Source organism: Oncorhynchus nerka, linkage group LG1 (genome assembly GCF_034236695.1).
Source record: "Oncorhynchus nerka isolate Pitt River linkage group LG1, Oner_Uvic_2.0, whole genome shotgun sequence".
NCBI classification, from domain to species: domain Eukaryota; kingdom Metazoa; phylum Chordata; class Actinopteri; order Salmoniformes; family Salmonidae; genus Oncorhynchus; species Oncorhynchus nerka.
The window spans coordinates 15,400,110-15,422,830 of record NC_088396.1 but is presented as its reverse complement, the minus strand read 5'-3'; the positions used below and the strand labels follow the sequence as shown (position 1 = coordinate 15,422,830).

The 22,721-nt window shown below is 44.8% G+C and overlaps 1 protein-coding gene across 1 annotated transcript in view; it reads right to left on the bottom strand.

Moving 5' to 3' along the window:
* Positions 1 to 5,901: 5,901 nt before the first annotated feature.
* The window catches only part of gtf2e1 (general transcription factor IIE, polypeptide 1, alpha), a 46,451-nt gene continuing 29,631 nt past the window's right edge, over positions 5,902 to 22,721 (bottom strand). The window contains exons 3-5 of the mRNA XM_029625612.2: positions 11,549 to 11,750; positions 10,790 to 11,037; positions 5,902 to 7,675 (exon numbers count right to left, since the gene is read on the bottom strand). Coding sequence (XP_029481472.1) covers positions 7,212 to 7,675; positions 10,790 to 11,037; positions 11,549 to 11,750 — 914 coding nt within the window. The 3' untranslated portion in view covers positions 5,902 to 7,211. The remainder of the gene's footprint in view (positions 7,676 to 10,789; positions 11,038 to 11,548; positions 11,751 to 22,721) is intronic.

Here is a 22,721-nt window from a genome sequence, read left to right as displayed (position 1 = left end):
ACGTCTGTACAAAAATTATCTGTCAACACATCCGTCTTGTATCAGTTCGAGGCTGGATCTTACTCTAAAGACCGTAAGCATTCACCCTGGTGTCCATCCCAGTGACAGACTCACCTGCTGGGGTGTGGATACTTCTGGATTCATCATGCATCCTAATCCCCCTTCCACAGGACAGGAGGGTATGGTAGGGAGGGCATAGGCCGGTGGTCAGGTAGTCCTGACATCCAGGTACCCTACTAGAGTTGAGATGAGGTAGTAGAGTGGTTCTTCAAAACCACTAACCTCCACTGGCATATATATATATATATATAGAAGACATTTAAATGATAGACACATTGTGTATGAACCTGTGGCTAATATCACACATCTGCACAGTGGGTCTACTGGACTTTGTATCCTTAGGTTAAGGCTGATGTAACGTGCTCCCTGGACTAAAATGATCCCCAGTTAATCATATATGGATGTCTGTAGCATCCATATAAGCAGACAGCCTCCTCGCCATGTGTGTCAGTCGGCAGAGAGGCCATGAGTCACCAGCACAACAGCAGTGTACTTCAGACAGCCAGGCAGTAACATGGACTTTCAGAGAAAGGGAGGGGAGATGAGGGGGAACGGAGAGGAGGGGACACCGTGTCACTGTGACCGCCACAGAAGATCCAGGCTCGACACACACGTAGACATGTGTGAACACAACATACACACAGTTTACACCCTCGAAAGTACACACACACTTTTTTAAATACTCACAATCTATTAACTTGTACTATACACCATAAGAGGTGTGAAACAGTGCTTCTGTGGTTACATAGATAGAAACACACACACACACACACACACACAAAGAAACTGGGATCACACACACGTAAACACACACCCACATGCACAAACACACACTTTGTACATCAAACGCTTGAAAGTGAGCTATCAATACCAGTGAAAGAGTTAAGGAAGGCAGCACTCATCTCCACTGGAGCTCCCTTCATTTCAGCAGCTGCATCCATCTCTCCTTCAAAACAAAGTGAGGCAGGAGATACACACACACACACAATCTCTATGGTGTGTGTGTGTGTGTATTTTCAAGTACACTGAACAAAAATATAAAACGCAACAAGTGTTGGTCCTATGTTTCATGAGCTGAAATAAAAGATCCCAGAAAATGTGCACAAATCTGTTTATATCCCTGATAGTGAACATTTCTCATTTACCAAGATAATCCATCCACCTGACAGGTGTGACAGGTGTGGCATATCAAGAAGCTGATGGTCATTACACAGGTGCGCACCTTGTGTTGGGGACAATAAAAGGCCACTAAAATGAGCAGTTTTGTCGCACGACACAATGCCACAGATGTCTCAGGTTTTGAGGCAGCGTGCAATTGGCATGCTGACTGCAGGAATGTCCACCAGAGCTATTGCCAGAGAATGTAATGTTCATTTCTCTACCATAAGCCTCCTTCAATTGTTTAAGACAATTTGTCAGTATGTCCAAACGGTCTCACAACAGCAGACCACATGTAACCATCCAGCCCAGGACCTCCACATCCGGGCTGCTTCACCTGAGGGAAAACATCTCAGGTAAGTTTATCTGCATGCTCGTCGTCCAGGGTCTTGACCGGACTGCAGTTCGGCGTTATAACTGACTTCAGTGGGCAAATGGTCACTTTCAATGGCCACTTGCACGCTGGAAAAGTGTGCTCTTCACGGACGAATCCCGGAGTGCAGAGTGCCCCATGGTGGCAGTGGGGTTAAAGTATGGGCAGGCATGAGCTACGGACAACGAACACAATTGCATTTTACCGATGGCAATTTGAATTCACAGAGACGTGACCAGATCCTGGAGGTCCATTGCCGTTCCATTCATCCGCTGCCATCACCTCATGTTGTTTCAGCATGATAATGCAAGGCTCGATATCGCAAGGATCTGTACTCCAATGTCCCAGTTCTTCCATGGCCTGCATACTCACCAGACATGTCACCCATTGAGCATGTTTGGGATGCTCTGGATCGACGTGTTCCAGTGTCCGCCAATATCCAGCAGCTTCGCTCAGCCATTGAAGAGGAGTGGGACAACATACCCCAGGCCATAATCAACAGCCTGATTAACTCAATGCAAAGGAGAAGTGTTGAGCTGCATTAGGGAAATGGTGGTCACACCAGATACTGACTGGTTTTCTGATCTACGCCCCTACTTAAAAATAAAAATAAATTAAGGAATCAGTGACTAACAAGATGCATATCTGTATTCCCAGTCATGTGATATTAACAGATTAGGGCCTGATTAATTGATTTACATTTCCTGATTTCCTGATATGAACTGCACCTCAGTAAAATCTTTGACATTTTTGCTCAGTGCAATTCATTTGCAGGTAATAAAAGTAACACAAACATCTTGGTCAGAGCTCTCTCACATAGGAAAGTCAGGGGGGGAAAAAAAAATCACCCAAAATAACAGAAATTTAAAAAAAGGTGCTAAGTGGTAAGATCATGAAAAGAAACAGTTCAGTCGTGATAAAAGGCAAAAAACAGCTCCGGTTGCTTCGTTTGAAAAGGCGGCCTACACTGGGATAGAAGCGAGTGCGCCCGTGTGAATCGGAGGTGAAAGGCTTCACACTGTGCAAACATACGTAATCAGGGGTGACCTTTGTTGTAGTCTCGCCAAGGAGCAGCAGCAGTCTTTACAATTGCCTTTTACAGAAAATGATCCCTGGGAGGGACAAAGTGCCTTTGTTACCCCTGAGTTAAGGAGATCCATCTCTAACCTTTGTCCACGTCAACAGAAATAGAGATCAATCTCCCTAGCGTGTGTGTGTGTGTGTGTGTGTGCGTGCGTGTCCAGGGGTCCACATTCTGAGAAGGTTAATGGTTTTGAAATGAGGACAGATGTTATGTGTGGAACGTCTTGATTGGAGATAGCTTAGCGTGTGTTTGTTGGGACAGGTATAGACCACATTGCTTCTGGTACAAAAACAAATATGGGAGGGTCACAATTGATATCGAGCGCCCCCATCGTAGCAGGTTCTCCTCTCTCTCTCTGCCGAGAGGTCTTGAGGAATCGATGGGCACAATGGCATGCTGGGGGCGGGGGAGGGGCTATGAAGGTCAAACGTTGAAATCTGACATTTGATTGGCAGTCAGGGATCGTGCCCTGTGGGAAAGTTGAGCTCTGCCGTGAAAGAGAGGCGAGGAGAAAAGAGAGAGAGACGCTGGCACTAAAAGTAGAGAGAAAGATGCGCGCTGACACTGTTGATAGGAGGATGCAGAAAAAAGTGAAGGCATATGAAAGAGGGAAAGAGTGACACGAAGAGAGGAAGAAGACAGGATAATGGGAGGCAATGATGAAGGGACAAACAAGCAAACAGTATTATTTATAAAAAAGGTAAATGAATGAGGGATCAGGGGGAAAAGGAAATAGGTGGTCCACATCTGTGTTGCTCTCCCCTCCCATTACCTGTGCCTAAGTGAGAGGCCCGCTGCATCTGCTAGTTTGGATGGAGATCTGAGAGGAGAAAACGATCTCATTCACACAGCCCCGTTCTCATTATGACCAACATCTGCCATGAGATAGATGAGCTCTCAGAGAAGGAGATGAGAAATTAGTGGGTAGAGAGTGGATAGAGGAGTGCAGCTGCTCTCACTCAAACCTCCCTCCATCTGCTTTCTCTCACCGCAAACCCTCTGTCAATCAGAGAAAAGGAAGAGAGAGGGATGGAGGAAAAGGGAAGGGTACGATAGATTGAGAGAGATGGAGAAGGCAACAGGAGATGAGTGAGTGGAAAGGTAACAGATCAGAATAGAAAATATGCACAGAAGTCAATTTAAGATTAAAACACGGTGATCTGATTTCAGAAATTCAATTGCTATACAGCCTGTACTCATTTCAAATGCCAGGGCTTTGTATTTCAACTACTCAATGTATTTAGTCACTGTCGAATGAGCCCGCATCCGACTGAATGTCAGACTAGATTCAGAAAGGAACCGCTAAGGTTCATTCACTCGCCTCAATAAACGCGGTACGCTACCTGCTATGCTTCCTTGCATTGTCACACAATGCATCAAAGCCAACACTAAACTTCCTCAGAACATTCAGAGAACTTCATCATTGACTATTTCAATATGTATGCGAGGCTTCTGTTGCCATATAGCCTACTGACATGCATAAGCATGCAATAAAATATGAACTTTGGCTGTTTCGCTATTGCATCTTGGCTCCGTACTTCAGAATTGACTAATTCACTGTCCACTAACTGGACTGGAAAGCCGATCTGCAGTGCAACCAACCTCCAGCGTCCCATGGGGTTGAGACACTGCTAGGTCTTACCAGACTACAGTACTTACCAGGCTGATGAGCCATAAGAAGAAGATGGAGGGCAAGGAGGCAGACAGACAGACAGACTGTTAGGTACGCAGAGACAGACAGACGGGCACAGACAGGGTTGAACATGAATCTTCTTCGAGACCAGATCATCAGATAAATGATGACAGAACCTTCAAATCAATCACTATGTAATCTGCAGGTTAACGTTATTCGTCATGAATCTTGTTCTGGAGGCAGCTCTACAGAGGTCACTAGCTGGCACAGCCACCAAGTCAGAAAAACTGGAGATTAAGCCTAACCACACTGCTTAACCCATATCCTAACCCTAACCTTAAATCAAGGCCAAAAAGCTATTTGATTTTTTACAATATAGCCCCAAAGGGAAATCATTCAGCTCTGTCTCCAGGACAAGACTCACGACGATAAACGTCAACTTGCATGTAATCTCCCCCGGCATCCATCCTGAGCATCAATCATTACGAACCACACCAGAGACTCTACACCCCCACCATAACCCCATGAGCTTCCTCCCCAGTCAACCAGGGGTGCCAACCTTAATCCCTTACCTGTTCAATAATTCCCTCTCTACTGCACCAACAGGGACCCCCAGCTCCAGACCAAGCCCCCACAATACACTGGGATGTGGCAGATCTGAGAAGAGACCCTGTAAAGGGGCTGGTTTGCCCCTCACCCCACCCCTCTCCACGACAGCCACACTCCCCAACCCACCCCCCTCCATGACAGATCAATGGTCTGTGTGTGGCTATGCCGTTGGTTTTAATTGAGACTTCCAAAGGGCTGCATGGAGGCCAGGTGAGTTTAATGAGCTAGGGGTCGTGTTTCATCCTGACCTTTGAGGCGGTGCACTGTGGGTGGCCATCCTCTCATCTCCCTCTTTACCCAGAGGCCTCTCTACCGTAGGTTTATGTAAAAAGTCAACAGTATGGTACATCCTTACTCTGCTCTTCTGAAGGTCCGAGAAGGTTGGATACATACATTCCTGTAGGTAAGGTTGGATACAGTTGATCTAGATGAAACATATTTCTCTAAAGCATTTCAGGAGTTAGCATGAGCAATTAGCAGCATGACAAACAGAATGTGCCCTTTTAAATAGCTTCCTCTCCTGGCCTGCTTCAGGACCACAGATCTGATAGGACAGGTTAAAGCTACGCTGCTATACGCTATGGAAGCCCCTGAGAAGCTCCGCTTGTTTTTCTACTAATTTAATTGGCCTGAAGATGCAAGGGAAGTGTGTGTGTGTGTGTGTGTGTGTGTGTGTGTGTGTGTGTGTTTGCGTGCGTGCGTGCGCGCCCGTCTCTTCGCCAGTCCTCGGGGATAGCACTTCACCTTGTCTAAACTCCACCGTCGACATTTGAACTAATGCGAACTGGCAGCTTCTCCCTAAGCCATTTGGCCAGGTTCGACAGCCCCATAAGCAAGCTCACTTTTGAAAGCTGAAGAGAAACTACTCTGTTGATGAGGTAGCGGCAATGTCTCTACGAGGAGAAATAAGAAGACAACCAAACCTGTAATGGAATGTATCCAAGCAAGATCAAATAGACCAATAATGACAAAGAAATACTTCACTGGAATCCTCAAAAGTATCATCTGCTTTAATGTTGTACCTTTACAAATCAATGAACTTAAAACGTTAGGCAAGTGGCTCTTCATTGGCAGGCTCAACTAAAGATGTGGCGGAGCCTAGTGGTGGGGAGGTGGTACAACTCAAAAGGGCAAAGGTCAAAACCATAGTAAAGAAAAGCAAAGAGAAATTTAACATTGTCCATGTTCATGTTTAGCCAAAAAAATGAAAATTAGACACTCTTGGCCCCTTTGCCAGCATAGAATTCAATAAGGATACCCTCTCTTTAAAAGAAAACATTGAATTACCATTGTTTTCTTCTCAATCTCTTTACACAGTATATGGTAGTTCTTCCCTAACAGGTAAATACTGCTCTGTTAAAAAAAAAAACAGTGAAAAATTCATCAGAAGCAGAGAGTTGAAGGTTGGAGTGGTACTGTGTCTCACACAGCGACAGAGACACTGTCATATACGGTCACATTTTGGAGGGAAAAAGCCACATGCTCTGCAAATGTCATCCCCACGCCACCGCTAAAGGCCTCGCTATGGGGGGTGCCTCCGCGTTTGAGCAGGTCACCCCATCCCGGGGGTTACCGCGGTAACATCAAAGCCAGTATTATTCGCTCCAGAGTTGTCTCTTTCCTTGTGGAGGAAGCCCCCCACCCCAAAAAAAGCATCTCAATCGGATGAAAATAAAGAGGGAGCGTGTGTGTGTGTGGGTAGACTGAAAACGAGAGAGAGGGGCGAGGAGAAGAGAAATGAAGAATAAACAGCTCGCCCTGAGAACAGTAAAGAATTCACAGAGTGTGGAGACCGAGAGCCATAAGGTTGGAGGAGCACTGGGAGAGAAAAGGTGCGGCGTGGTCTACTGTGGTCTAATGAACTGGTTGGCAACTGTGTGTGCGTGAGTGCGTGTAACTTGTTTTCCTGGACAGGTTCCCAGATCTTCAACTCTGTTCCTGTTTAGTAATGGGTACAGGAGGTAGAGACAGGATGAGAGGGGAGGCAGTGTGTGTGTCTTCACTAGGCATCATGCTGTGGTTACAGAGCAACACTAGAGGAGTGTGCTGTAACATTCAGCTTCTCTAATACTGGGAGAAAACACTGACTGGTGGAGCAGAGTCTGACTGACTTGCCAGACGAACACACCGCTAATACACCTGTCATGGCAATAGGCAGTCTGGTCTCTAGAACAGAATTGGAACTAGAGTGACATCTTGACGAGAGGGTGAAGAACACACGACAGAGAGCGAGAGAGAGAGAGAGAGAGACAGACAGAGAGAGGCTGTGTACGTGAGTGTCTGTGTGTTTTCAGTCAGAAGTACATCTCTTGGAAGATGTTCTGTCCCATCTCGATGTAGGCCTCTTTCTCCTGAGAGCTCATCTTCTCCACTAGCTCTGGCCTCTGGCTCACCTCCCGATAGGAGAACGACCGCCCCCCCACCATCACCATGGACTCATCGGCCCCCACCTCCTCAAACTCGTCATCATCCTCCTCCTCCTCCATCTCCATGCCCGTCGGCCGCCGCTGGGCCGCTGCCACAGGCGGCGGAGCCGTGGGAGAGTCCTCGTCTGATTCGCTGGTGTCACTCTCCGAGTCGCTGCCCCTGGCTGCCGCTATGGCTCCGCCTCCTGCCGCTACGGCTCCACCTCCTGCCGGCCCGGCACCGCTCCTCTTCTCATGGATGAGCAGGGCGCGCATCACTTCCTCGTTCTCATCCGATTGGCCGCCGCCGAGCCCGACCACGCCCACCTGGGCTCCTCCCGCGTCGTCTCCGGCTGCAGAGAGAACATCACAAGTCAATCAGAAACGGCTGATAATAAATCATTAGAAAAACAACAGTACATATGGCTATGCAAATACAAGCAAACTAAAAGACTAGATGTGCAAATTCATCACAGAGATTAAATGTCTTCTTTTAAAGTGACTCGGTCCAATGGTCAAGGAGGTCATTACAAAGACAAATGCCTCCAATAAAGGACTGAAAGGTCATGAATCAGACAGGTTTTTCTTAAAGGGATAAGTGCAAGGTTTTATCTGTCTACTTCCCCAGAGTCCGATGAACTCATTAATACCATTTGAATGTCTCTGCATCCAGTATGGAGGAAGTTACGAGGTAGATTCGCGAGCCAATGAAAATGGTATCCATGAGATCTGACTCTGGGTAAGTAGATAAAGGGCTTCAATGCCAAAATCCTGCACTCGGCCTTTAATGAGCAGTCTAACCTCAGCCACACACACACACACACACACACACACACACACACACAGATTACTCCCATTCAGACATCAGCCTTTAGTGGGAGATGGTAAAAAAATGTAAGGCCTTAACAGAGGACACTGAGCGACTTCCGTGCCAACCGAAATTGTATTCACATTTCATAATTTTGAATTTGTATTAGGATATAGAATTAGTTTTTTTATTTGAAAATTGTAACGTTGAATTCATAAATCAAAGTTGTATTCAATGATTTAATTGAATATTCAAGTTCAATATGTACATATTCAGTTTCAATACAGGGATAAGTGCAGCGAGTTCCCGTAAAAGGACGACACTCTGCTGCTTGCTTAACGAGTACCGCTTTCCCCTGATTCAGCTCATCCAGAGACTCCAACTCGGAACCTTTGCCTCGCGAACACACATGACCGCTGACACCTGAAGCATTCCAGCCCACTCCGCTATTGAGAGAAAAAAGCCTTTCTCAAATTGCGCGAGGAGCAACGCTTCACGCTGATGAGTGAGTTTTAAAAAAAAAAGAGCTTCATCTGCTTCATTCACCCCCCCTTCAAAATCACTCCACAGTGACCCCGGCAGTTGATCCACAGCAACTGTAGGTCCAGTGGCACCGCTTTAAAAGAAGTCACGCTGCCTGCTTAGCGAGTTACGCTTCCCCTGATCCAGCTCATAGAGACTCAAACACGGGTCTTAACACGAACCCATCGTGCTATTTAGAAAAGAAAAGAGGCCTTCTACAATTGCGCAAGGGGCTACACTTCAGTCTGTGTGAGTGAGTGTTACATTTCCCCATCTGCTGCAACAACACAAGGCTTCGAAGATCCAGCAAAGTTACTCGCCTGGTTTGGTGATCCATGATTACGTGATGAGAACCTTGCCTGAGACCTGTTTAGACATTTTTTTTAAGCAGGGGCGGACTGGTTATCTGGCATTTCGAGCTAATGCCAGATGGGCTCGTCCATTTTAAACTTTGGTTTTTCTAGCTCAAAATGATCATTCTCTGGCTAATAATGGGGGCCTCTAGGAAAAGAATGGGCCATTGTGGGTGCCTCAGGGGAAAGAAGGGGCCGGTGTGTTAGAAATGCCAGGGACGATTTTCGGTCCTAGTCTGCACCTTATTTTCAAGTCCCCGGCAAGGGCAGCCTTTATAAGGTTAACGTGACTGACTGGGTTAAGACTGTGTTAGCCTGTTGAGCTAAAGCCCAGGCATCGGTCCCGTGTCTTGGACGGGTCTCTTTAAGGAGGAGGTCAAAGGGGAATGAAGTGTAACACAGGTGGTTCGGTGACCAGGCTCGTTTGAGAGAAACTTGTCTGAGACCTGAAAAGCGGCATTGTCTGGTGCACAAGAGACCTGGGTTAGAGCCCCATCAGTTAAACGAACACATCTGCAGCCAAGGTTGTCCATCATCAGCCTCCTCGCACCTGGTCCTGACCCCGCGAGCTTACATGAAGGGTTCGCTACAAGCGGGAATCAGTCAGGTAATAGCAAGACGACTCATCACATGGATGGCTCACCAATCCACCTTTCATTAAATGGGGTGCACAGAGCATTCCGTTTGCCACAGAAAGTGTTGTTGTTGTTGTTGTTGAGCGGTAAAGGCCTGATTTCGAACCCAGTCAGTTAGATTGGTGCCGTGATCTCGGAGTACGAGGTCAAAGGGGGTGTGAAATGTGAACCGAGGCAGGTTTCGATGAAACTTGCTGGAGACTTGCGTCAGCTTCCTGAACTCATCCCTGTGGGCTTTCTCCAAGTGGGCTAACACAGTATTGTGACATGCAGGAGACCCGGTTCGAACCCAGTCAGTCACAAGAGCAAGAGGAAACAGGGAGTGGAAAGACTATCCCTTAGAAGGGCTCTGACATGGCTATTTAGCTATATTCTGTTTGGGGTAGTCTTGCGGTTTGAGTGACGCTCCCTTCTAACGCGGCCTGTGATCATCATAAAGTGGAACAGAAGGCACGTCCACGCTCCAGAGTCTTAGCGTTCATAAGAGCTCGTGTCCACGCTCCAGAGTCAGAATCTTAGCATTCATAAGAGCTCGTAGCCAAATTGGTTCAAATGCTAGAGCCAAATTCCATGGGAAAGAAAATAAATTCAACATGCCACATTGGATTCAGAAACTGTTCTCCTCAGTCTTTCCTCTCTGGCAAAGTACCAGGATGTTGTCTCTGACATCTGAATCCATTGGGGAAGTTGAATACGAAACATTGATCAACTTGAAATGGCAGGTTTTCTAAACTTGATAGACAATGAATGCAATAGCTACCATATTGAAACTGAATATATACATATTGAATAATACATTGTGATATTCATTCAATTTCAAATCATGAAATAAGTTTGATTCATGAATTCAATGATCACAATTATGCATTACAAATGCAAAAATATTAAATTCAATATCCTAATACAAATGAAAACACTGTTGGCACTGAAGTCGCTTCAATAAACGATTTGGAGAACAAGTACACAGAGGAAAGCCTAGACAGACAAAGAGAGAGAGACACAGAGGAAAGCCTAGACAGACAAAGAGAGAGAGACACAGAGCAAAGCCTAGACAGACAAAGAGAGAGAGACACAAACAGACAAGACAGAGGGAGAGAGAGAGAAGCAGCAGAGTCTGTACTTGCGCCACAGCAGCACTCGGTAACTCACAGTTCTTGAGTGGGTCTGGCTCGCTGTACGTTCCTCCATGCACAGTGCTCTCCGTCAGCCACACGGGTCTCTCCCTGGGTGCCTTCCCCTCGCTGGCTTGCCGGCGCTGCTGCTGCTCCTCCTGCTCCCCCATGCTGATCTCCACATTCTGGGTGTACAGGTCGGCGTAGGACGAGCCCTTGGTGGACCAGGCCTCGCGGTGGGGACCGCCGGCAGCTGCACCCGCTGCCGCCGCCGCACGGTCCCGGCTACAGGGCGGGACAGAGAGGAGAGAGCGCGACAACTTAGCACCGTCGCACGGGACAGTAGTTCACGGTGTGATCTGTTCATGAGAAGCCCGAGAGCCGTAAACGACATTGCATTCCACTAATAGCAGACACAGGGACTTCCTCGGTGAATAAGTCACAGATTGCAGGTTAAGCAGAGATGTCACAGGTCAGTTTACAGGAGAGCCACATGTTTAGGAAGTTGGGCCAACTTTTTGCATTTTAAATACCGTTCTAATTCTAGACATTGTGACATAGCATTCTTTAAATACCGCCCATGTAATGTTAATGTGGTGATGACATGGCTGCCATAGAACATTGTAGTGTCATGTAAAATGTATCATAAAGGCAGAAACCTCAATGTCCTAACTAAATATAACGCTCTGGTGTACAGGACTAGCCGAGCGGTGACAGGAACACATTTACAGCAGGACTCGGGAAAAAAACGTGAACACTGATTGGATGTTGGAGGTGAAAAGGGGTGGGGGCCGACCTCTGTTTGAGGGCGGGGATCTCGGCAGGTTCGGGCTCCAGCAGGTCGTTTGATAGGTGGACGTCCTCGGTCTCACGCAGCAGCACGTATATGGGCTCGATTTGTTCGTTGAAACGGGCCACCAGGGTCCTGGCATCCTTCTTGGGCACCGCAGACTCGTCCTCCTCTACCTCCGTCTGACAGAACGTACAGCGAAACGTCCCTGAGAGATAGAGAGATAGGGAGGAGAGAGAGATAGAGAGCGATAGGGAGGAGATAGAGAGAGGAGAGAGAGGGAGAGAGAGTGCAGCATGAGTTCTAGGTCTCCAGGGCTGGTGCAGTTTAAGGCTTGCATGAACATGGTTGATGAATAATGCATGGCGGCGGTGGTGGTGTAGCTCCAGAGAACAGATAAAAAACTTGAAAATGTGCATTTCTCTTGCGCTCTCCCTCCCCATTTCTCACCCCCGCTGGCTAGCTGATTACACACACACACCCTCCCCCCCACCCCTACCACGGAAAAAAACGAAGGCAACCTACGGTAGCTTAGTAGGTATCGAACGCCGTTTTGGTCAGTACTCGTCATCTGATGCGTCAAATAAGAGTAATTGACCAATCTGGACTTGAATAGCACTGCACTTCACTTAATAATTGAACACGTACATAATTTTTCTACGAAGTGATTACACTACCACTCGTAAATCATATATCACAGAGATTTCACTGGTATATTTGCGATTATAAACTGGGTGGTTCGAGCACTGAATGCTGATTGGCTGACAGCCGTGGTACATCAGAACGTATACCAGTAAAAATAAAAAAAATGTTTTGTCATACATTGGTAACCAGTTTATAATAGCAATAAGGCACCTTGGGGGTTTGTGGTATATGGCCAATATACCACGGCTAAGGGCTGTATCCAGGCACTCCGTGTTGCTTAAGAACAGCCCTTAGCCGTGGGTATATTGGCCATATACCACACCTCCTAAGGCCTTATTGCTTAAGTGTGACGCTGGTAAAGTTGGTTGGGTTAGACGGTTCAGACCACAGGCAGGAGCAATGCAGTGACGGAGCAGATAGACCAGAAAAATGAACACGGATGTGGAGGTGTCTGTCTGTCTCGTTCCTCTATAGTTACTCAATCCCCCTGGAGGAGACCGGCTGTGTGACGGAAACCCACCCGAGTGTGTGTCATCATACACAGACTTCTCCCCTCTGGTCCTCTGAGGGGGACAGTTACAGTATCTCATCCCACACACCATGGGAGACCCAATGTGGCCCATGGAACGCACAAACAAACACACAGATACACACATGCAGTCATTTACGCCATCAAACAAACACGGTGCCCCCTGCTAAGAGGTCTTGATTAGAGCATTGGAACATGATGGACACACACACACACACGTTCATTTTTGTCAGCTATATTACATGTCTTTTTCTCTTATATACAGAACAAAAATATAAATGCAACATGTAAAGTGTTGGTCCCATGATTCATGAGCTGAAATAAAAGATCCCAGAAATGTTCCATACACACAAAAAGCTTATTTCTCTCCAATTTTGTGCATAAATGTGTTTACATCCCCATTAGTGAGCATTTCTCCTTTGCCAAGATAATCCATCCACCTGACATAAGCAATGGACAACAAACAAAAATAGAATTTTATCGATGGTTATTTGAATGCACAGAGACACCGTGATGAGATCCTGAGGCCCATTGTCGTTCCATTCATCCGCTGCCATCACCTCATGTTTCAGCGTGATAATGGACAGTCCCATGTCGCAAGGATCTGTACACAGTTCCTGGAAGCTGGAAATGTCCCAGTTCTTCCATAGCCTGCGTACTCAGACAGATCACCCATTGAGCATGTTTTGGGATGCTCTAGATCAGGCCTGGGCAATTCCAGTTTTCGGGGGGTTGATTGGTGTCACACACTCCCCCCCCCCATCCCTAGCAAACACAGCTGGGTTGATTGGTAGTCACACTCCCCCCCCCCCCCCCCCATCCCTAGCAAACACAGCTGGGTTGATTGGTAGTCACACTCCCCCCCCCATCCCTAGCAAACACAGCTGATTTAAACTAATTGCATTCTAAACTGAAGATCATGATTAGTTGATTATTGGAGTCAGGTGTGTTAGCTGGGACTGAGGCAAAAGTGTGACACCAAATCAGGGCCCCGAGGACTGGAGTTACCCAGGCCTGCTCTAGATCGACGTGTACGACAGCGTGTTTCAGTTCCCGCCAATATAAAGCAACTTCGCACAGCCACCGTAGAGGAGCGGGAGAACATTCCACAATCAACAGCCTGATCAACTCTATGAGGAAGGAGATGTGTCACGCTGCATGAGGCAAACGGTGGTCACACCAGATACTGACTGGCTTTCTTATCCACCTTTTAATAAAAGGTATATGTGTAGATTAGGATCTAATTTATTTATTTAAATTGACTGAATCATTTATATGAACTAAATCTTTGACATTTTTGACGGTTGCGTTGATATTTTTGTTCAGTGTATTTCATATTATTTACCTCTAACTAGCCTGGTTCAACTAGACCTACTATCGCTTCATATAGCTGACACATTGCTATTGCGGCATATTGTGACCAACGCCAGCCATGATTTACCATGTTGGCTACAGGTGAAACAGTTTAGGTCTACGGCTCTTTTCTCCCAATCACAACCCTGGGATGCGGTAGAGAAGTTATTCCCTTAAAAAAAGGGGGATAATCTGAGTTTGACAACACTGCCCGAAATATTACTGTGCTTCTAATATCAAGCAATTGCTAATAGCATAAATATTTTCCCACATCGGGGAGAAAAGAAAATGCACTCGCATTTGCCGACCACGAGAGCGGCAACACAGATGAATAACAGCGCACAAAAAATAAATAATCTGATGTGAACAAAACAAAATAGCCTAGCGACATGAAAGTACAAGAGAGTATACATCATTTTCTTTTGAGGTTAGTTACAATCGAAGTGTCCTGGCTCACTGGCTACGCATCAGTTCAAAACTGAGCCATCTCCTCCATAGGCTATTTTCAGTCCCTTCGATGGGAGCGGCACCCGCATGACTACAGACCCTCAACCACCCGCCCTGTGTGTGTGTGTGTGTGTCTCTCAAATTAACGCCTGTCAACAGTTTGAAAGATCCACTGGCTCATCGCCAACAACTCAAAATAACAAGAAACAAAAATCACACAGTCCGTTTCGGTCTGCTTTTCCTGTTTCCAATGTGACAGACTAAAATAAGGAAAAAATTAAAATCTGACAAACGAAGATAAGAAAAATAGCTACGGGTGAAATCATAGCAATTTTGTCCCTTGACAGGGGAATGTATCGACAAGCAAGAAGAGTGTGATATCTCTCTCTCTGTGTGTGCGTCTGGCCACCACAATGCACAGGAGCTAGTACCGGCTGCACCAGGTGAACAGAGAGGACCAACAGCCGATTCACACTGTGTGTGTGTGTGACAGAAAATGGCCTCCGGCTTTCTGATTGGTGACAAGGTGGAAAGTGAGGGCACGCTTGTCGAGAGTGACACCTCTCCACAGAGGAATAGCGACTGACATGGACTGAGGTGTCATTACCGCCGCAGGAGAGAGGGAGGTGACATGACTCAACTCTGGCTGACGAACTGAAGAACAAAATACTCCCTGCAACAAGAAAATCTATATTGAAAAGCTTAAAATAACTCCTTAGCACAAACTGCAATGAGGAAAAGTCAGATACCACAGATGAGCCTTCAAAAGCCAGCCAGACAGTTATAGAAAATAGAGTGGTACAACACTGCCCAGTGGACCCCCAAACGTTTCACAAGTTTGTTGTAGCCCTGAACTAGCTAATTCATTTACCTAATCGAGGGCTTGATAATTCATTTAAAAGTAGAAACAGATGTACTAGTTCAAATACATGGAACCTCCCCATTAATGCCAAGGACAATGGGGGGAGCTCAGACCCATACAGCGAGAGCAAGCCTCAGAGGGAGCCCATGCTAGTCTGTAACAGAAGGGAGACGAGAGATCAGCGAGAGAGACCTGAGAGAAACCAGACAGAGATCGTAGCGAGAGACCAGAGAGAGAGAGAGACCACCGTAAAGACCAGAGAGAGAGAGAGAGAGAGACCAGGGAGAGACCAAAGAGAGAGAGAGAGACCAGAGAGAGAGACCAGAGCGAGAGACCAGAGAGAGAGCAAAGAGAGAGAGAGACCAGAGAGAGAGAGAGACCAGAGAGAGACCAGAGAGAGAGAGAGACCAGAGAGAGAGAGACCACCGTAAAGACCAGCGAGTGAGAGACTAGAGAGAGACTACCGTAGAGACCAGAGAGAGACCACCGTAGAGACCAGAGAGAGACCAAAGAGAGAGCGAGTGAGACCAGACAGAGACCATATAGAAAGAGAGACTGTAGAGACCATAGAGAGAGAGCAGAGAAAGACCAGAGAGACACACCAGAGAGAGCAAGACCAGAGAGAGAGAGACCAGAGTGTGAGAGAGACCACAGAGTGAGAGACCAGAGAATGAGACAAGAGAGAGACCAGAGACAGACCACCGTAGAGACCAGAGAGAGACCACCGTAGAGACCAGAGCGAGACCAAAGAGAGAGAGACACCATAGACAGAGACCATATAGAAAGAGAGAGACTGTAGAGCCCATAGAGAGAGAGCAGAGAAAGACCAGAGTGAGCCCATAGAGACAGAAAACAGACATATAGAGAGAGTAGAGGTCGACCAATTAATTAGGGCTGATTTCAAGTTTATAACAATCGGTAATCTGCCTTTTTGGACACCGATTATGGACGATTACATTGCAATCCACGAGGAGACTGCGTGGCAGGCTGACCACCTGTTACGCGAATGCAGCATCAAAAGGACCTTGTGGCTGCAAGGAGCCAAGAAGGTAAGTTGCTAGCTAGCATTAAATTTAACTTATAAAAAACAATCAATCTTCACATAATCACTAGTTAACTACACATGGTTGATGATATTACTAGTTTAACTAGCTTGTCCTGCGTTGCATATAATCAAAGTGGTGCCTGTTAATTTATCAACGAATCACAGCCTACTTCAACTTCGCCAAACGCGCAATTAATTAACAAAAGCACATGCGTGGGAAAAAAAGCCCAATCGTTGCAATAATGTACCTAACCATAAACATCAATGCCTTTCTTAAAATCAATACACAAGTATATCTTTTTAAACCTCCATATATAGTTCAAAGAAACTTATGTTAGCAGGCAATAGGGAAATTGTGTCACTTCTCTTGCATTCAGTGCTAGCAGACTAGGAGTCAGGGTATATGCAGCAGTTTGGGCCGCCTGGCTCGTTGCGAACTGTTGAAAGGCCATTTATTCCTAACAAAAACCGTAATTAATTTGCCAGAATTGTACATAATTATGACATAACATTGAAGATTGTGCAATGTAACAGCAATATTTAGACTTAGTGTTGCTACCAGTTAGATAAAATACAGAACGGTTCCGTATTACACCGTTGTGCGTTTGAAATTATAGTTTCCGGATTTGACCATATTAATGACCAAAGGCTCGTATTTCTATGGGTTTATTATATTATTAAGTCTAGGATTTGATATTTGATAGAGCAGTCTGACAGTGGTGGTAGGCAGCATCAGGCTCGTAAGCATTCATTCAAACAGCAGCTCGTAGCAATACTTGATTCACAGTGTTGTTTATGACTTCACGCCTATCAACTCCCGAGATTAGGCTGGCAATACTAAAATGCCAATAAGAACATCCAATAGTCAAAGGTATATGAAATATAAAATGGTATAGAGAGAAATAGTCCTATAAACACCTTACCTGGGAATATTGAAGACTCATGTTAAAAGGAACCACCAACTTTCATATGTTCTCATGTTCTGAGCAAGGAACTTAAATGTTAGCTTTATTACATGGCACATATTGCACTTTTACTTTCTTCTCCAACACTTTGTTTTTGCATTATTGAAACCAAATTGAACATGTTTGATTATTTATTTGGGACTAAATTGATTTTATTTATGTATTATAAAATAAAATAAGTGTTCATGCTTCATTCAGTATTGCTGTAATTGTCATTTATTACACACACACACACACACATATATATATATATTTTTGTTTTGTTTTTTTGTTTTAAGTATAATAGTTTTTTAAAGCCGTTTAAATCGGTATCGGCTTTTTTTGGGTCCTCCAATAATCGGTATTGAAAAATCATAAAATCGGTCAACCTCTAAGAGAGAGACCATAGAGACAGAAAACATAGAGAGACCATATAGAAAGAGAGAGACCACAGAGACCACAGAGAGAGAAAAAAACAGAAAGACCATAGAGAGAGAAAACAAAGACCATAGAGAGAGAAAAAAAAACAGAGAGAGACCAGAGAATTGAGGTTCGGGGGTCCAACCTGTTTTCACGATTATAAGCATTGGGAGAAAAATCTAATAGAAATTCTGCATAGAGAATTCCTCAGAATTATCCAACATATCAAAAGAAAGTACCAAATAATGCATGCCGAGCGGAACTCGGACCATTCCCTTTAATTGTAAATGTAAAGAAAAGGACACCAAAAAAGGGACACACAAAAAGAGACCCAAAGAGGAGTGTCTATGTGGTCACTGCATGACACGGGAGGAAGAGACAGAGATGCACTTTTTCCTTCACTATGAGGAAAAACTTCCAAATAAGATCATTTTTCAAGGAAATATCTCAATCAATTCCCAACTTTTGTGCATTTACTAACAACATAAAGCTGGGAATTATTCTGGGTGAGGGAGAAACAGCAAATATTACTGCCAGATATGTATATGATTGCCAGAGCCTGGGGGACATCCCATGACCATTCATTCCTTGAAGTATTTACATTGTATATAACTAACAAGAAATACATGGTGTAACCATCATCCATGTACATTTTTGTTGTTTATCTTTTAGCCATTTCTTTTAATTTAATTCAATGTGTCGACCAAAGATTACACAATACAACAGCTGTGTTCTACCTGTATACACGATCACACACCAAATATAGTATCAGTCAAAAGTCTGGACACACCTAATCATTGAAGGGTTTTTCTTTTGACTATTTTCTACATTGTAGAATAATCGTGAAGACATCAAAACAAAGAAATAACACAAATGGAATCATGTAGTAACCAAAAGAAACTGTTCAACAAAATCAAAATATATTTAATATACATTTGAGATTCTTCAAAGTAGCTACCCGTTGCCTTGATGACAGCTTTAGACACTCTTGGCATTCTCTCAACCAGCTTCGCCTGGAATGTTTTTCCAGCAGTCTTGAAGGAATTCCCACATTTGCTGAGCACTTGTTGGCTGCTTTTCCTTCACTCTGCGGTCCAACACCACCACACCTCCTCCTCCATGCTTCACGGTGGGAACAACACATGCAGAAATCTTCCGTTCACCTGTGAGACGTAGGGTCTCACAAAGACAATGGTTGGAACCAAAAAGCTTCAATTTGGACTAATCATTTCCTAATGTCCATTGCTCGTGTTTCTTGTCCCAAGTAAGTATCTCCCTCTTATTGGTGTCCTTTAGTAGTGGTTTCTTTGCAGCAATTCGACCATGAAGGTCTGATTCACACAGTCTCCACTGAACAGTTGATGTTGAGATGCGTCTTACTTGAACTCTGTGAAGCATTTATTTGGGCTGCAATTTCTGAGGCTGGTAACTAATGAACTTATCCTCTGCAGCAGAGGTAACTCTGGGTCTTCTTTTCCTGTGGCGTTCCTCATGAGAGACAGTTTCACCATAGCGCTTGATGATTTTTGCAACTTCACTTTCAAAGTTCTTGACATTTTCCGGATTGACTGATCTTCATGTCAGACCTTCATGTCTGTAATTTCTCTTTGCTTATTTGAGCCGTTCTTGCCATAATATAGTCTTGTTTTTTGTTTTTTTACCAAATAGGGCTATCATCTGTATACCACCCCTACCTTGTCTCAACACAACTGATTGGACTAAACATATTAAGAAGGAAAGAAATCCACAAATGAACTTAAGGCACACCTGTTAATTGAAATGCATTCCAGGTGACTACCTCATGAAGCTGGTTGAGAGAATACCAAGTGTGCACAAAGCTGTCATCAAGGCAAAGGGTGGCTACTTTATAAAATATATTTTTATTTGTTTAACACTTTTTTTGGTTACTACATGATTCCATGTGTTATTTCATAGTTTATGTCTTCACTATTATTCTACTCAAGTTCGTGGATTCAGCTATTTTCGCCACACCTGTTGCTGACAGGTGTATAAAATTGAGCACACAGCCATGCAATCTCCATAGACAAACATTGGCAGTAGAATGGCCTTACTGAAGAGCCCAGTGACTTCCAATGCGGCTCCGCCATAGTACGGCACCTTTCCAACAAGTCAGTTCTATACATTTCTGCCCTGCTACAGCTTCCCCGGTCAACTGTAAGTGCTGTTATTGTGAAGCGGAAACATCTAGGAGCAACAAAGGCTCAGCCCCAAGCTCAGGCCACGTCTATCCTCGGTTGCAACACTCACTACTGAGTTTCAAACTGCGTCTGGAAGCAACGTCAACACAAGAACTGTTCGTTGGGAGCTTCACGAAATGGGTTTCCATGGCCGAACAGCCGCACACAAGCCTAAGATCACCAGTCTACTGCCTCTTTATGTAATACATGTATCACTAGCCACTTTAACTATGCCACTTTGTTTACATACTCATCTCATATGTATATACTTGCCTATGCCGCTCTGTACCATCACTCATTCATATATCTTTATGTACATATTCTTTATTCTTTACATTTGTGTCTATAAGGTAGTAGTTTTGGAATTGTTAGCTAGATTTCTCATTGGTTATTACTGCATTGTCGGAACTAGAAGCACAAGCATTTCGCTACACTCGCATTAACATCTGCTAACCATGTGTATGTGACAAATAAAATTTGATTTGATCACTATGCGCAATGCCAAACGTCGGCTGGAGTGGTGTAAAGTTTGCCGCCATTGGACTCTGGAGCAGTTGAAACGCGTTCACTGGAGTGATTAATCACCCTTCACCATCTGGCAGTCCGGGGGACAAATCTGGGTTTGGCAGATGCCAGGAGAAACGCTACCTGCCCTAATGCATAGCACAAAATGTAAAGTTTGGTGGAGGAGGAATAATGTAGCGTATTATTATTACTACTGAAATTAACCGTATTTCATTATCCTCGTTGCATTGTACTGTATATACTGAAATGGTGGACCACTACGCTCTTTTGGTAATATCTAAAAATCGGGACCAGAGAGCGAGGCTGTTAATGGTAATCCCCTTTCCATTACTACTATCATTATTGCCGTTGGTCCCGCCATTCTTTTGTTATAAGTATTCTTTGCCAATGTACGTCATTTAGTCTACTGAATTGAGAGACCAGTGAGTGAGGCCAGAGATTAAGTGTATGTTGCTATGCGAGTAGCACATCCCTCCAGAATACACTGCCGTGTTCCTGACAGTGAAGGCCGACTCGCCAGAAAATAACCACTCCCCAACACTCCATCCCCTCTCGGAAAGAAAATAGAGAAAAAAAAGGAAATCAGTCTTTGATTTGACTAAAGACAGGCCTTTGCAATTTACACGTAATCACAGGCTAAAAACAGAGTGCTGGCTGGCGAGCCTAGACAACGTTAGCGGGCCCTTTTTCTCATCAAAGCCCGTGACAATTAGCCGGGTGACAGAGACAATGAGGCTTGGGGAGGCTTTTGTCTCAAACTGAGAACAGAATGTATCTGGAAGTGGGATCCTAATTACAGTTCTGCTCACAGCTTATTTGGGTGGGGAAAAAGTTGGCACGCAGATTCCCCTTCAATGCTTATCAAATATTAATACGTTGGGCAAAAAATGATAAGGACTCCGCCGTAGAGAGTTGGGTGGTGATACGTCTTTAGTAGAGAACAAAGACTCGAGGTCTGTAGTGGAGAAGGTGGTTTAAATTGGGAGGCTGGTGACTAAATAAATGTGTTGGAGTTGGAGCTGGGGAGTTGGAGCTGGGTTGACCCATGGGTTGAGTTCAAAGTTAATCATAAAGACTTGAAGGAAGTGAATTCAGTCTTACCAGGAAAAAGGAAAGTCTACAGTATTACCATTGGGTTACCTAGTTGCTAGTACTGTACAGTCGGAGTAGCTGGTTATTTCACATCTCATTTATGGAACAGTGTTCAGAATAACCTACAGTTGGACGCATTGGTGCCATTCGGGCAATTCAGAGTGTTGGTTGAAGACCTCTTTACTGTGGAATGTTTTTTTTTTTAATTTTATGATCGTTCCCCCCCTCCCTATTTATTGATTGCACTTCGTATTTGATGAGTCTATTTCTGTATTCTACAGTCAGAGGTCTCATTTGTAAAACGAGAACTGGGTCGCAATGTGACTCCCTGTTAAAATAGGTTAAATAAAATTAATTTAGAAAATGCACTGCAGCCTACAGTCAGAGATGCAGGAAGGATTTTTGACAGGGGGTGCAGTGTTATTATTACTATTTGCCCAATTTAGATAAGCAGAAACATGTGTATAATCAACAACATTTTGGTGGGCTATTTCTTGGTCAACTTGTCTATAATTAGATACATGCAGCTTCTCGTGCCATCACTTGTTGCCCTGGAAGACTAAATAAAACCTTTCATACCAGAAATGGTCATAAAATCAATAGAATGAATGCTACACTGAACAAAAATATAAAACACAACATGTAAAGTGTTGGTCCCATGTTTTGTGAGCTGAAATACAAGATCCCAGCTTATTTCTTTAAAATGTTGTGCACAAATTTCTTTAAAATACTTTTAGTGAGCATTTCTCCTTTGCCAAGATAATCCATCTACCTGACAGGTGTGGCATATCAAGGTGAGTAAACAGCATGATCATTACACAGGTGCACCTTGTGCTGGGGACAATAAAAAGGCTACTAAAATGTGCCATAACACACAACACAATGCCACAAATGTCTCAAGTTGGGGGAGCGTGCAATTGGCAGGCTGAATGCAGGAATGTCCACCAGAGCTGTTGCAGAGAAATTGTTAATTTCTCTACCATAAGCCGCCTCCAACGTTGTTTTATAGAATTTGTCAGTATGTCCTACCGGCCTCACAACAGCACGTAACCACGCCAGCCCAGGACCTCCACATACGGCTTCTTCACCTTCGGGATCGTCTGAGACCAGCCACCCGGA